The sequence below is a fragment of the Porites lutea genome, chromosome 2 (assembly GCF_958299795.1).
Source record: "Porites lutea chromosome 2, jaPorLute2.1, whole genome shotgun sequence".
NCBI lineage: Eukaryota > Metazoa > Cnidaria > Anthozoa > Scleractinia > Poritidae > Porites > Porites lutea.
In genome coordinates this window covers 9649226-9664228 of record NC_133202.1, presented here as the reverse complement: position 1 = coordinate 9664228, position 15003 = coordinate 9649226, and the positions used below count along the sequence as shown (strand labels likewise).

Genomic DNA, 15003 nt, shown 5'->3' with positions numbered 1-15003 from the left:
GAAATCCATTGAGCATTCAGCTAATTGTCATTTATACCCATATTTCCACTGTCCGTTTGGGTCACCTAGATCATTTAATATCTACAATCGAGTGTATATGATCTCCTAACAACTACTGTAAAATTCAGAAAATAAGCCCCAGGGCTTATATTTTTCAAAGGCCCTTTTTGGGAGGCTTATTTTTGGAGGGGCTTATCTACGGAGGGATATTTGCGTTTCGAAATCGATTTATAGTTGGAAGTAAATGTATCGTTTTAGCTTTGTTTTACTTTGTATTTGACGGCAATTTTCCAAGTACAAGCCCCCGGGGGGCTTATATTTGGAGGGACGATTTAACGAAGGCTTTTTTGCGTTACCGGTTTGGGGGGCTTATATTTGGAGGGCCTTATACAAAAGGGGCTTATTTTCGGAATTTTACGGTATTCTAATAAACAAAGTATACTGAACCTCTTCTTTTATTCGACTCTTTTCCAAGCTGAAGTCTAAGGCCATTCCTCCTTTGAGTTTGGCCACCTGGTCCTAAAAAGGAAGACGTTCAGAGTCAAAACTGATTCTTGAAATACTGACGAAACCTTACACAATCTAATAGACATGTTTCGTTACCTGTAAAATTCCTTTCAGAGAAACCACTTCACCTCTTAATTTCTTTCGCGAAAAGAAAAACAGTACAAACAAAATTAATTGTCTAGTTATTAAGATTTTGAAGGTAAATTACATCAAAGTATAAACTAATACAAGCCGGGTTTCCAATGAAAAAATTATAAGTAACGTCTTGGGTTTGTGTTTTTAGTTTGCTGAAAAACTGCCTGTTTCTCATATACACATATACGTTCTCATACTAGTATGTCAGTGTTTTTTAGCATTTTACACCGAAAAGAATTCTTTCTTGCTCACACGAGTACTGAAAAACGTGACCACTCAAATGAATCAGTAAATATTAGAGTAAAAACACTTTTACCACACTTTTTACAAAGAAAACCATCTAAAACTTATGAATTATGTGAAGATGTTAAGTAAATCTTAAAACAACTGTCCTAGACCAATTCGGCTAACTCAACGTTGCACCCAATTCAAACACTTTGGGAATAAAACGTTTTGTTTCAGGAATTTCCATATCATTTAAATGTGACTGCCACATTATAATGCAAATACAGTACACGAAGAATCTTAACCCCGGGAGATTTGAATTGGGCACAACGTTGAGTAGCCGAATGGGGTCTATAAATTGTTATGAAAAGCTTGTTGATTTATAAATAATCAAATCTAAAATTGTTACCGTACTTGATTTTCTTCTTGAATTCGTGAAAACTTTCCTTGTTCAAGGAGAAACATTTCATTTCTGGAGGTAGAGAAAACAAATCACGAAAACATATAAAAAGAGAAAAGTAGAACACCCTTTAGTTATTGCTTGCAAAACTCTGCCATCTGCTTTTTTCGCCATAATTAAGGGCCTGTTTACATGGAGGTGGGGGACCCCAGGAAGATGAAGTAACCTGCTAAGGTGGGGTAAAAAAATAACCCTCCTTTACATGCAATCTTACAACCCCGCCATCCCGGGGTTCACTTTCTCAAGATTATTGAATGGTCGCTAAGCACGTAAACAAGAAAAATACTGGCAAACCACGAGTTTTGGCGATTAATGCGCTTCTACACTCTCTTGTTGCTCTTGCTGCAATCTTCAGTGCTATGGCTTTCTATTGTTAGCTTTTATAATGATGAAAAGCCACCGCCAAAGTGAATTTTGCGCGAATTTGATGTATCACGAATCCTACCCCCGGCCAGGCGGGTTACCCCACCTTGAAACGTTTACATAACAAAATTTGACCCCGGCTGAGAGGGTAACGCGGTCTGGTAGACCGGGCTACCCGCCTTGGCGGGTCACCCCACCTATCATGTAAACGTGATCAAATTAAAATGAGAGATTATATGGACAGGCGGGTTACCCCACCTAAGCGAGTTACCTCACCTACCTGGGGTCCCCCACCTCCATGTAAACAGGTCCTAAAAGAAGTTTTAAGGCAACAAGTATGTCAGTCTGTAAACTTTATATCAACCGTTATTATCATTTTTCTTTCCTTTTCTTCTTTCACCATAATCTGGCCTCGGCTGTTCAAAAGCTGGATAACGCTATCCACCGGATAAAACACTATTTAGCGGATTAGCATTAAGGTGATGTTACCCGAGACGATTCGCAACGACGATTTTTAGCGCAACACAGCGTTGCAATGTTGGAACAATGTTGTAACCATTCGAAACAATGTCGCAACAATGTTGCAACGTTGTGTTGCGCTAAAAATCGTCGTTGCGAATCGTCCCGAGTAACATCACCTTTAGGGAAACCAATTGCGTTATCCACTGGATAGTGATTTATCCAGCGGGTAGCGCTATCCACTTTTTGAACAACTGGGGCCAGATTAAACCCATCGATAGATAACAAAGTAAAACAGTTGCAAAAAGTTCCACCAAAAAGATTCTCAAAAAGTCAGATAACAGGTGAAATAAAGGAAAAGAAAAGGGAAGGATACAACACAAAATTTAACTTGGGCTCATATGCCCGCATTTTCAGAGCGGAAATTTCGCTGTAATTTAAACCAGCGTAGAACTCGCCTTGCATACGGAATGTTTTGGCTCTTTCTGGCAAGATATTGAACAGGGAAACTGCGAGAGTAGCTACAGTCTAAATCTCCAAGGGGCAAATGGGTTTACTTAATAGGTCCTCTATATAGTTCTGATATAGCTGTACTAAAAATATTATCAGTTGCTTTGATTTTACCTTACTGTATCGACCATAGCATTAAACTTCACCTCAAGTCTCTCCTGAAAAGTTTTAAAAAGAAAATTAAATCTCTAAAAAATCAAGAACTACAACTTTTTAGAGCCTGAAATATTTCTTTTCCTGACTAGTAATAAAATGCCAAGTCGGATCTTATACGTTGATATCAGATCACATAGATTATAACGTTCTAGTCCTTGTACAGAGCCCTCTGCCGATAGGCGTGCATACATATCGATGGGTATAAAAGATGGTTTAAAGAAATAACTTTCTTATAGTGACAACAAGAGTCAATCGAAATTGCCTGGGTAAAATACACCCATGTTGGCCACTCCACTCAGCTAGCCAATCCTTGCCTGCCGGCTGTGTAAAAAATGAATATGAGGAGGTGGGAACGTTGAAATGGAAAATTACAGACGAGTAAAATCTGTATGAAGCTGACGGTAGCCACACCTGTAGTACCCCCTGCAATTACTTACCTCATTTACTGTAATTAAAACCTCTCTTAAGTGGACACCTTAATTAAGCATACATAGACACATAAAAAGTAACTGACATGGTCATTTTTATTGTTACATGTAAAAACCTGTATTAAACAGACGTTAATTTGTGATTATGCATCACCAACCAAGATGCAAGACCCCATGCAGAAAGACTAAGATTGCAAGCCACAAGTTGTCCATTCTTATGATAAAAAAAATGTGAATTTGACAAATGATGTTTTAATTTACTACAGTTCTTACAGTTATTAGATAAATTTTAAAGAAGAGTAATTAATTTAACAAATGGAAAAAATTAAAACTTTCTTGCAAATGAAATTGAGCAGGTGTCTATGCATGCAATAAAGTTTGTTCTAGACTTGCAATTTCTGCAGCCAATTTTGTTAGCTGAAGGGATTTTACTTCGAAGGGTAGAAAAAGACTTAAGACATACACTCAGTCTTAACTGTTGACTCAAAAGAGTCTTGCACCTCTGTAACCAGCGTGCAAAGAAAGTAGTGTATGATAGCCCGGGACTAGTGGATTTTGCTATTAGGCTAGTGAATTCTGTTTTTAACTTGCCCAACAGGCAAGTGATGTGTTTTGAGGAATTCGAATAACAAGAACTGTGTAATCAATTCTACTCGTCAAAAAGCTTTTGGGGCTAGTTGAAATGTCGTCTGAGCTAGTAAATGCTAGCTTCAGCTTGCCCGAATGGCAAGGTGTAAAAATGATTATCTTTGTACCCTGGTAACTGTTGGCAAACCTCGAACTTGTCACAAACATTGGGGCTCAAAAAAACAGCCAGTCAACTGACATTATGTCCAGCTAGAATAGCAATTAACTTGTCTGGCCAAAAACTTTGTTTGCAGGTAATGTTGACCAGTCATGCACTCTCTCATTCATAAATCAACATCCAAATCCTCACTAGTAAATCTTAGAAATTTGCTTCCTTTAAAACATAAGGATGAGTTAACTTTTTTCCCGATATTGTGAAAAATTTCTTTGGCTGGTCATTGTGTGGCCGGTTACCATCTGGAAAATTAATAACCTAAGAGAAAATGCCTTGAACTTAAAACAAATTCTATCAATTCATTGTTTAAGGAAATGTATGAAGATCAGTTTGGAGAATTTGTATGTGGATATTGGAGCTTAAAGGGTTAACCAGCTCAGCTCATAAACTGTATTTTTATCACCTGATCTATCTTTGACACAGTGCTGTTTGCCACACTGTGAACACTTGATGTGATTATGTCAACCAAAGAAGCTGTCAAACTTTCAGCTTGAACTTCACTGAAACCTAAAATCAATAGAAATAAATAACAATTAAACTTTCCTTTGCCACTTATTATTAAGTAATAGGAAGACTGTTCACCACCCTCTAAGTTTTTGTACTTATATTTTGATGAATGTATGATTGAACTGGGCAGAAGTGCTGTCAATATGGTGCATAAGGTAGTGGGAATGGGGAGCTCTTACCTACCCGCCCTTCCAAAACCTATTGGACTTTATGCTCAGTTGCTGATTTTCAGAGCTTATTAGAAGCCTATTAATTAGAAGCTTATACAGGCTTTGAGTGTCTTCACCCATCATAAGTACCAGTAACCAATATAAAGGAATTTTGATGTTAACAACTGTATCGCTAAAATGGAGGTTGGGTGCCTGGAGTATCCAGAGGCTATTCTACTTTTGGTAGCCAGCCCCTAGACTGAATAACGTCCCCATGCCTGGGATAAAGGTGCAACCTAGCCATGAGCCCTCTCAAAAATAGGACACAAAAAACAAGCACCCACCACACTGAAAAAATATCACTAGGGAGCTTAAGCATCAATGTACGACGGCGGCGGCTACGAAAACGTGATTTAAAAAGAAAATGCATGCAGCCTCAAACTTTATTGCGCTTATTCCATCTAGTGTTTAATTCATCAAATGTTGGCAAAAATTTTTTTGGAGTTGAATTCTAAAGGATGTATCAAAGTTCAGGACAGAATAAGAAAGTCGTTGTCTTGTGTTCCTGTCCTCGATAAAACGTGAAATTAGGCATTATCATGTTGTAGTCGTGGCGGCTAAGAAATGTACGAAAAAGCATGATGCATGCGCAAAGTTCTTGTTTTGCCAAATCTAAACCTACTGCTTTTTTGCTGTTCTCATTGCTGTTCATGTCATCATTGCTTAAGCTCCCTACTAAACTACAGGAAGGGAAGGGGGAAGAAAAAATTGGCTCAAAGAAACCTCATGGCAAGAACAATGTAGCGTAAAGAAAACTCTACACACCCCTGGATCACATGAAGGATGTAGCAAACTACCTGGCATACACAGGCAACTGACTGCAGATTCACCAGCAGTGAAGATGCTATTGGTTGTTAACTCCTTTAAATTGCATTCAAATGCATTATTATCACTTTCAATGTGTTACAAAGACAAATTTTAGCTCCCCCAAGACCTACAATTGAAGACTTACCTTTTTGCTTCATGAAGAAGCAAGACATAAGATTTACAAAAGAAAAATATATAAAAACCATTATCTTGTAGTCTCTTGACAAGTTTGTGTGTATCAAAATGAAAAATTATTCCACCGGGAGTGATGTAGGAGGAGTTTGACTTTGATCGTTTCCAGCTACCTAGAAAAATATATAACAACAAAAACAACTTCTTGTAACAGTACAGTATTAATTAATTGATTTATTATTATTTACCAGATTTTCTGGACACAGACCTGCCCAGAGGAAATGTGCCCGATCAGGACTCAGGTCCCATGCGAGGTGCCATCCCTAGCCAATCCCACAACCCGTAAAGGTTGGCCACACCGCTGCAGTCTACGACCCCTACTCTTTTCGAATAGTGGAGAAATCATGAATTTATTAATGATGGTTAATTAACCAGTAAAAGAGATATCGAATTTTCCTTATAATCGACCGCGTGGTCTGGAGTCTCATCTTTTGTAAGATCTGGAGAGACCTTGGCGTAAGCTCTTATACCCACCTCTCCCACCAGGCTAATATTTTTACGATTTTGTATTTTCAATTTTCACCTTTCTTAGTTTTCCTAGTCCTAGTTTTTTTCCTGTCCATTGTCCAGATATCGGTCTTGCAGTTGTTTAGCACTGTTCAATAAACTCATTTTGCCCAAACTGTTATGTCATCTCGGTAACGTGGGTTGATTAGGTGGGTTCTTTTATGTCCCACAAGAACAAATCAGTGAAAGTGCTGTGAGACGGGACCTACGCTTAAGTCTTCCTGTTTGCTTGATTGAAACGTGATGTTCACGAAAGTCGCCTCGATGGATAAGATAGAGTTAATATACATGGCTGGGGTATTTGTTTTTTGCTGAGTCCCGTAGTTTGTTGTAAATTGTCCGGCAAAGTTGCCTCAAATTAACGTCTTGAAAAGTGTCACGACATGCCTTCGGTCGAGTGAAATTTAATTTCCGTAAAACTCTGAAAAATAAAGAGATCAGATCAAACGGATTGTGGTGTTAGTATAGGTACATGAATGTCTTACAACACACAAGAAATGAGCTAAATCTGTGTGTCAAGGAAAATCGACCGGACCGCTCTTACAGAGACACTCTCTTAATATACGTTGCGGCGCTTATTCGCGTAAATACGGTACTAAGGGGTATTACTATCCTTTTAAGCGCCGCCCTCAAATAAGCGCCGCATTTTGGAGAAAAAATATAATAAGCTTCGGTACATTTCCTCATGCACTGTGTAACTTGGCTTTACAAGTAAAATTGCTTGTAAAGGGACAAAACTGAAAGAAAACTTTTAAGCCCTAAAACGTTTTTCATACTTCATTTTTGTTAAAGAAATTTACTGCAAAAACCGTGGACGAAGATCCTGTTGCTTGTCAACGTTGGATCTCTAGAAAAGAGATCTAATCAGCTAAAATATTTAGAAATTAACAAGAAACGAGAAGTCTTTTACATGGAGGTGGGGGATCCCAGATAGGTGAGGTAACATGCGGCGGGTCACCCACCTATCATGTAAACATGATCAAATTAAAAATGAGAGATTATGTGGACAGGCGGGTTACCCACCAAGGCGGGTTACCTCACCTACCTAGGGTCCCCCATCTCCATGTAAACAGGCCCTAAAGACTGCTGCACAGCTGATACTACCTGAGGGACACCAGGTAGGTGAGGAAACCCGCTTTGGTTGGTAACCCGCCTCTCCACATAATCTCTCATTTTAATTTGATCATGTTAACATGATACCTGGGGTGACCCGCCGCATGTTACCTCACCTATCTGGGATCCCCCACCTCCATGTAAACAGGCCCTAAAGACTGCTGCACAGCTGATAACAACCTGAGGGACACCAGGTAGGTGAGGTAACCCGCTTTGGTTGGTAACCCGCCTCTCCACATAATCTCTCATTTTAATTTGATCATGTTTACATGATACCTGGGGTGACCCGCCACATGTTACCTCACCTATCTGGGATCCCCCACCTCCATGTAAACAGGCCCTAAAGACTACTGCACAGCTGATAACAACGTTTACAAATAACTAAGATAGTACGCGCGCTCTGATTGGCCGAGAGATGTGTTTGCATGAGAGTATGTAAACACGTGTGGAGTCAAGATGTTTTGCTCTTCCCGCGCTAATCACAAAAGCACAAATTTTAAAAAGTTTTTGAGTTGAAAACTCGACAAATTTACCTTATTTACCCATTCCCTCGTCGGATGAAACTTGGAAAGTCTTTACAAACCTGCTGTACCAATTTTTTTTCGCTTAAGCTGACACAGTTTAAGCGAGAAAAACCCTTTTATTGAAAGCATCTTTACTGCAAAACAAGAACTGATTACACGTTCATTAAGCTTCGTGTACAAGACTTCGCGACTGGCAAGAATTTCTCTTTTAATCAGTAACCTAAACAAAGAGTTTTTCTTTTTTCTCGGGAATATTAATAAAAACAATTGAAAACTTTTATCCTGTGTTTGCATAGCCTGATATAAACACTCGAGGGGCTGGAAGAATTCTTGAAAGTTATGCAAACCCGAGACGACGTCAAGGGTTTGCATGACTGTCTCGAATTCTTCCAACCCCTCGAGTGTTTATATCAGGCTATGCAAACACAGGAAGAAAGTTTTCTATTGCTAAAATATTGCTTTCTTTTAAAAAAATACTGTTACTTTGCCGTTTACAAGTAATTTATTTGTAAACGTTAAGTTTCACAGTGCATAATTAAATTTACCGAATTTATATGAATTAGCGCCGCGGCGCTTATTAACTTTTTTCTCCAAAAAGGCGGCGCTTATTTGAGAGCGGAGCTTAATACCACAGTAATACGGCTACGTACCGTATTTACATGAATAAGCGACGCGGCGCTAATTAACTCTCCCCCCCCCCCCCAACAAGGCGGCGCTTATTCGAGTAATTACTGTAATTGACAACTTAAGAGTTTATTAAATTTAGGGCAAATTGTTATTACATTTAGGACTTTATTTGCCTAGTTCCTAGGCCTCATTATTCCGCGCGGCCAAAGCGTATCGGGTCACGTGGTCCATGTGAAAATGCGAGGCCGTTTCCCGCCCGTTCGCCTCGGATTCGTCACCGAAACGAATTGACCGAGAGGGACTGGGAAAACGCCGTACAGGGACTAGGCAACGACTTTATTACATTTAGGACAAAATGTTATTAAATTTAGGGTCGTAATTACATTTAGGCCTTCTACACGCGGTTATCCTAAAAAGTATATGGGAAGGTCGTTGTCAAAAGATTAACCTTGACTAAAGACAATAGGTGCTCAAACTGAAAAGCAAAAAAGGTAAAGAGAGACTATTGCCTTTGGTTACTATCTATCACCCAGCGGTACAAGATATTAAAACGCTCGTGCAAACTGGAGTCATATAGAAAATCAGCATCTGCTGAAAACAATTTTTAAAAAACCTCCGATCATATCCTACAAAACAGGTAAACCTCTAACGGACATGCTTGCTTGTAAGAGGCAAAAATATCACTCAGTGAAGGCTTTTATACTGCGTCGCAACCACAAAAACCACATTGGGAGTCCGTGCAGTTCTATCTTTGACTTCCTTTCAATGAAGAAATGTGATTACGTGACAGTGCTAGAACAATTCATTTGTAAATGCGCGTGCAAGCGAGTTTATTAAAGGCCATGATGTCCCGATGTTTGGATGTCACCTGGCTCTTGCAAGGCTCGAATCAAAGAAGTACTTTGGTCTACTACTTCAGCAAGCACGTAGTTTGCTGCATAGCCGTTTTTAATGTCGTTACGCAACGCTCCTCCCCTGCGTTGCGTGACGACACTAAAAACGGCTGTGTAGCAGACCACATCCACTGAGGCTTATTTATTTTATGCAACTTTGAGGGGGCCTCATTTGAGAGGGGGGATTGATTAATTGATCGAAATGGGGCACCCATACTGCTTTTTTAAAGAAAAGAAAGATGGTACCAATTCTTCATAAAGAAGTAGGACGCAAGGTGGAAATGCTCAAACACACCACGTTAAAGGTCTTGCAGCCAAACATCTAAACAAATCCGAACCTCCAGCACATGACTAAACGAAACCGGTGTTCCACTTAGTAAATTAACACCAGCTCTCTGAAGACCAGCAGACGATACACCCATTTTTATTTCATTAAAGTGGTTGACAGATTCTTTTCAAAGTTCGATACAATCTGGCAAAAATTATATTACAGCGGTTCTTATCAAATCTCTTATTCCTGGCTCTGGAGCAAACGAATCATTTCATAGTCTCCCCAAAGTGTTAAGAGGCCTCTTCTGTAATTTCGAATATATTCAATGAAAACAAGTTTGCTACATTTCAAACTCTAATCCAGTTCCGTCTAATTTTGCTAACAATTCCTTGTCAAATCTCTCACTTTGCTCTGGAGTAAAGTAATTCTTCCAGTCTCCCACCACGCCCTTTCGCAGAAGCTTTGGTCCATCCTCTGTTCCACGCAGAAGGTAACTTTTCAGGTTTTTCATCATTCCATTGAACGTACACTGCTCTGTAATGCGATTTAGGAGTTCATCTGACAAGGGCTTGTTCAGGAACTCGGAGATCATACGAATATGGCTTTTAAGATCCTAAGGAGAAGAAACAAAGAGGTAAAAGGGCTTGAAAACTGATAGAAAAGATGGGGAATTCAGACAGAATTTATGTGCGTTGTCCCGGCCAATGCCAGCCTCCCACGCTGACGTTCTTTGCGCTTCGTCACGCGTTACTTTCCAACACAAAGAACGTCGGCGTGGGAGGCTATTCCATCGGCGCTCAGCGCAGCATACCAAGACAGGATTGCGTGACCAGCCAAAAGAACGTTCGAGTTTGAGGTTACCTGTCAATCCTCCTCTCATGTTTAATTCTGATGTGAAACTAATAAAACAAAATAAGTTTTTTAGAGCCAAGTTTAATTTTTTTTTTTCATATACATAGCACATAGCAAATGATAACCAAATGGCGTGGACGCCCAAGGGAAATCACAGGACTTAAAGAAAGAGGCTTCTTCAAATAATATTTTAGGCAATTACTAACTGAAACATAACAGGTCAAAATCAATGGCACAGCAACTTAAGAATATAAAATGAAATAAAATATCAGAGGTTATGCTAAACGATACATGTGATCTCTGGGAGGATCATAAGAGAAGTCGTTGCATGAATCACGTTGCCATGGTAGCAAAACTCTCGAGCTCTATAAACCGTGTTGTTGTAGCCTGAGTATCAGGCCTTCCTAACAGGCTAAAGGAGAGGATTTGTTGTTGTAAATATCGCAATTGATTTGAATCATGATTTGAATGTCTTTCATGCGCATGATTGCACTCAGGAGCCAAACTGGATAGCCCATGCCTTTCTTCCATCGTTCGACAATCAAATGGCCATCTCTTTCGAGAAAAATTAGTAAGATCTAGAAATCTTGCTACCATGGTACCGTGACGTCACACTTCTCCTCTGTATAAATAGATGATATTACACGGTGGCGCGAAGATATGAATTTTATTTTCGAGTGGCAAAACAATATTTTACGAACGAGCGCAACGAGTGAGGAAAATATTGTTGTTGCCACGAGAAAATAAAATTCATATCTTCAAGCCGCCGTATAATGTTCTTTTTATTAAATAGACAAAGAAACATTGATAAAATAAGAAAGGGAAATTACCGAAATTACGTCATCGCCAAACTCACGTGTGAGAAAATAAACCACTCGGGTCCCGGATGTAGTTTTTATGAATTTTACGAGTGGTATATTTTCCAGTAAAACACTCTTGTCTATATAATAAAGCATACTATATTATTCATTCAAAATATTTCTCCGTCTCTGATTGGCCAAAATCCCACGCGAAATTCATTATAACCAGCTACTGTTGACCAAATTTGGAAGAAGATATGTGAACTGATGACGTCAATCGTGTAGCAAAATTGCCAGGTTACTAAACAGCTAATCGAGAAGACCTGGGGACGAGGTTGAGTTTTTTCGGTAGTGAATACAAAATGGCGGAACATTTCGCTCGTTTCACGAGGAAGAAGTAGTCAAACTATTACCTAAAAACGTAGCAAGAACAGCAAGAAGACAACTCGACGGACGACATCTCGGGATCTGTTATTCGAAAAATATTTGCAAAACTGAACAACCCATTATCTCCTAAACATGCCGATAAACATGCACTGTCGAAGATGAACTTAACATCGATGGAGGTAAGCATATTTTAGCTTGTTTTTAAACTAGGAGGGTGTTATCCGCACCCTCCTCGATCTCCATAATTCTTCAGATGATACCCAGCCTCATTCAACAACTGCTAATTAATTAACTCGGTTTTCTACCCACCACTAAGCATTAATCAACGCAAACCAAATTTATGTAACAGAATTAATTTCAAAAAACTGAAAACCACTTTACCGGTAATTCTCCGATAATGATAACAAACCTTTTTCAAGTCTTCATATTTAAGGAACAAGACGTTAGCATCGTCTTTGTGATTCCACCATCCAAGTACATGTTTATCCCAGTGACTCCAAGTTGCTGCAAAGAATAACAATTGTGTAGGTTGATAAAGACTAGTAAGTCATGAAGGTTTTTTGCCATGCCTCTAACACTACTTGTATCTGCTACCTTAAGAAGCATCATAACCAGTTTAGAGAAAAATATGTACACATGGGCAAACTCGACCTTTCAACGAGGCACCGTCCAATATATTCCTATAGAACCTGCGACTGGGAGCGTTTTGGTTCCTCTTGGCCCCTAGTCATGTCTGACGGTTAGGGTTCGAGTCTCCACGTACTGACTATTTCTTCAACATGATTCTGTCTCTTGGTCTCCGGAGTTCACGGACGCTATTTTTTGAGTTTGTCGCTGGTTTGCGACACACTATGGTGCTATGTTATATCGCACCTGTACCCTTTAGAACTACCTCGATGATTTTTAGACCTGTGGCCCTCTCTCTCGAAATATTGATATCTCATTTTGTATCTGCTCTGTCCTTGGATTAATTACTACAAATTTCACAAGAACGTTTCTTCTGCAACGAACCTAGTGTCTCTTGGCATCCCTCCAGGAATTTTGCGTTTATCCCACTTGTCTCCGATTATTTTGGTATTGATTTCCTTGACACCTGTTCCATTACCAGGCTCTCATCGACAAGCTTTACGCTATTTGCAATGTGTGCATCCGTCGACTGCTGGATGTCCTTTACAAAGCTCATTACCTCTCTCCGAAATAAACAATCTAACACTGATCAGCGTTAACAAGCTTTGGCCGACGTTCTTCTTCAGCACGGTACAAGACTAAAACCTTTTAATGGTAGCAGCATTGCGAAACGTCGGTTAAGACTCTTGAAATAACAGGGTCGATTTTACAATTTTCAAATTAACATTAAGTGACTACGCTGCGCAGGAATTTTAATCTTATTTAACAAACTTTGACCTTGACCTTTGAAATACCCATTTGGATCACTCCGTTTGAGCCCTGGGCTATGAAAAAGAACCTCGCTCTTTACCATCGCTTTGGTATCGTCATTAAGGCTACGTAGTACGCCCCGCCCCAGGTTCATCTTGCAGACCAACGCCCCGTAAGCACAATATGCCTCGCCTTCTTCATCTCACAAAATAACGATACTTAGTCACAGAAGCCCATCAATATGTTGGCCTTCTGTAAGTCAGCAATGACTGACCCCGCCCTCGCTGGGCTACCCAACAATGAAACCAAACTCCTTGGCACTACATTCGTTCTCCCTTGCGAGTTTTCTTAGGTATTATAGCAAGATTGCTCAAACACACTCTAGTAATTTTCAGTACGCCAATAATTACTTTTCAATACTTGCAGCAGACCAATAATAAATTTTCCTTTGGGGTGGTGTGACGAGCAAATGTGGAAACAGCGAAAAGTCAGGGTGCGGATAAGGTTTTATCTTGTATTTTCAGGGTGTGAAAGAGTCCCATTTAGTGTAAAGGCCAGTAAAGGTCTTTTTGCCCCTAACCAATGGAGGATCAACTATAGAAGCATTATTACTATGTAAAATAATCATGATAACTTACACTTTCCCTGAACAAACAGATCAGCATAAAATTCCCACGATGCATTCAGTCCAGTAGATTTCGCCAAGTTTGTTACGAATTTATAACTTGATACAGCAGTATCTTTTGGATTTCGAGCGATGTAAATATACTTGCACGTTGTTTCCTCGTTTGTACCTTTCGGTATAGCTTCATAAGAAAGGTGTGTCTTAATTAGGCGGGGGCTTGGTAAACTAGCAATGTCTGGTTGTGAAGCTTTTGAATTAGTAGCCTCTTCTAAGAATGGAACACGGTCTTCAATTCGTTTGCTGTTTACTTCTCCATTGTGGTAAATCTGCCAGACAATTTCTTGAATCCAAGTTGTTCCTTAAAGACACAAAATATAACATTCAAATCTGCCCATGTAAGGGAATCCAAGACAGTCCTGAATTCTGGATTCCACACCGTGAATTCCCGATTCCAAGTAATTGATTCCCGTTTTTCTCAGTGGAACTTGGATTCTGGACCCCTGAGTTCCAATCGTTGGTAGAATTCTGGATTCCTTGAGCTATATTCCGCATTCCAAAGCTTAGGATTCCGGATTCCACGAGCAAAATTTTCCGGAATCCGGAGTCCGGATTTCCTCACATGGGGCAATTCAAACCTAGCCCAACTTTCCAAACCGTTGATGCTCCTGTGAGCCAAATCCCTCAGGAAACAGAAAAGTACGTTCTTCTTAGCCTGAAATTCATCCGATTGCTTCGAGTCGTTTTCTCCTCTCAACAACTGAGGGAGTAATAACGACTCGAAGTAATCGGATGAAATTCAGGCTACGTTCTTCTCCCCTACCCCTTAGCTCCCGGCTATTTTACTTTTTCTGCGAAAACCGAGTTTTAGTTCTTCCCAAAGATGCCCACAGATCGTTTATTTTCTCCCTCCCCCACCACAGCCCTTTGCGCTTCTGGTCAATAAATCCCCCGCTGTTTTATTTTCTTATACGCTTGGTGATCTCTCAAGAAAAAATAAGTGGGTCCGGAACAGGCTACGGAGGGGCCTTCAGCCTACAAAGAACCCTACGGCGACAATAACTGTTGTCTTTAAACGTGCAGATTCACTGTTAAAAACCCTGAATCTCGCATGAGATGTCTACACTTCAGTAAGCAACGAAGAAGATCTCGTCACTACTAACCCATAATTCCCATTAGAAAGCTGAAAGTCCTTCCTCTTAGAAATTAGGACATCTTAAGCCTTTTTTCCACCTCTCACTTCTTTTCCTTGATCTAGGTTTAGAATCTC

General features: G+C 39.8%; 3 protein-coding genes across 5 annotated transcripts in view; all 3 read right to left on the bottom strand.

The window, feature by feature from the left end:
* The window catches only part of LOC140927661 (mitochondrial calcium uniporter regulator 1-like), an 81482-nt gene that overhangs the window by 34792 nt on the left and 31687 nt on the right, over positions 1-15003 (bottom strand). Inside the window, exon 7 of one of the 2 annotated variants that reach the window (XM_073377338.1) lies at positions 448-519. The exons of the other annotated variant lie outside the window; for it this stretch is intronic. Within the exon in view, the coding sequence (XP_073233439.1) occupies positions 448-519 (72 nt within the window). The remainder of the gene's footprint in view (positions 1-447; positions 520-15003) is intronic. 2 annotated transcript variants of the gene reach the window in all.
* On the bottom strand, positions 1215-7486 carry LOC140927285 (mitochondrial calcium uniporter regulator 1-like). Its single transcript, XM_073376909.1, has 5 exons — positions 7468-7486; positions 5772-5873; positions 4449-4552; positions 2774-2817; positions 1215-1339 (listed from the first exon to the last, which is right to left on the bottom strand). The coding sequence occupies exons 1-5, from the start codon at positions 7484-7486 to the stop codon at positions 1273-1275; spliced, it is 336 nt and encodes a 111-aa protein (XP_073233010.1). The 3' UTR covers positions 1215-1272.
* The window catches only part of LOC140927659 (sulfotransferase 1C4-like), a 21520-nt gene continuing 16074 nt past the window's right edge, over positions 9558-15003 (bottom strand). The window contains exons 2-5 of one of the 2 annotated variants that reach the window (XM_073377335.1): positions 13750-14094; positions 12144-12238; positions 10557-10594; positions 10138-10308 (exon numbers count right to left, since the gene is read on the bottom strand). In XM_073377335.1, coding sequence (XP_073233436.1) covers positions 10284-10308; positions 10557-10594; positions 12144-12238; positions 13750-14094 — 503 coding nt within the window. In that variant the 3' untranslated portion in view covers positions 10138-10283. Of the gene's footprint in view, positions 10309-10556; positions 10595-12143; positions 12239-13749; positions 14095-15003 lie in introns of both variants that reach the window. The other variant, XM_073377334.1, reaches the window with a different exon arrangement.

What these genes read in the sequence shown, in the direction of transcription:
- LOC140927285 (XM_073376909.1), bottom strand. An exon ending in CAAGAGACTACAAGATAATG is followed by an intron (nt 4,553 to 5,771) that starts GTTTTTATATAT and finishes TATTGATTTTAG; the next exon opens with GTTTCAGTGAAGTTCAAGCT. An exon ending in GCTATGGTCGATACAGTAAG is followed by an intron (nt 1,340 to 2,773) that starts GTAAAATCAAAG and finishes CTCTACCTCCAG; the next exon opens with AAATGAAATGTTTCTCCTTG.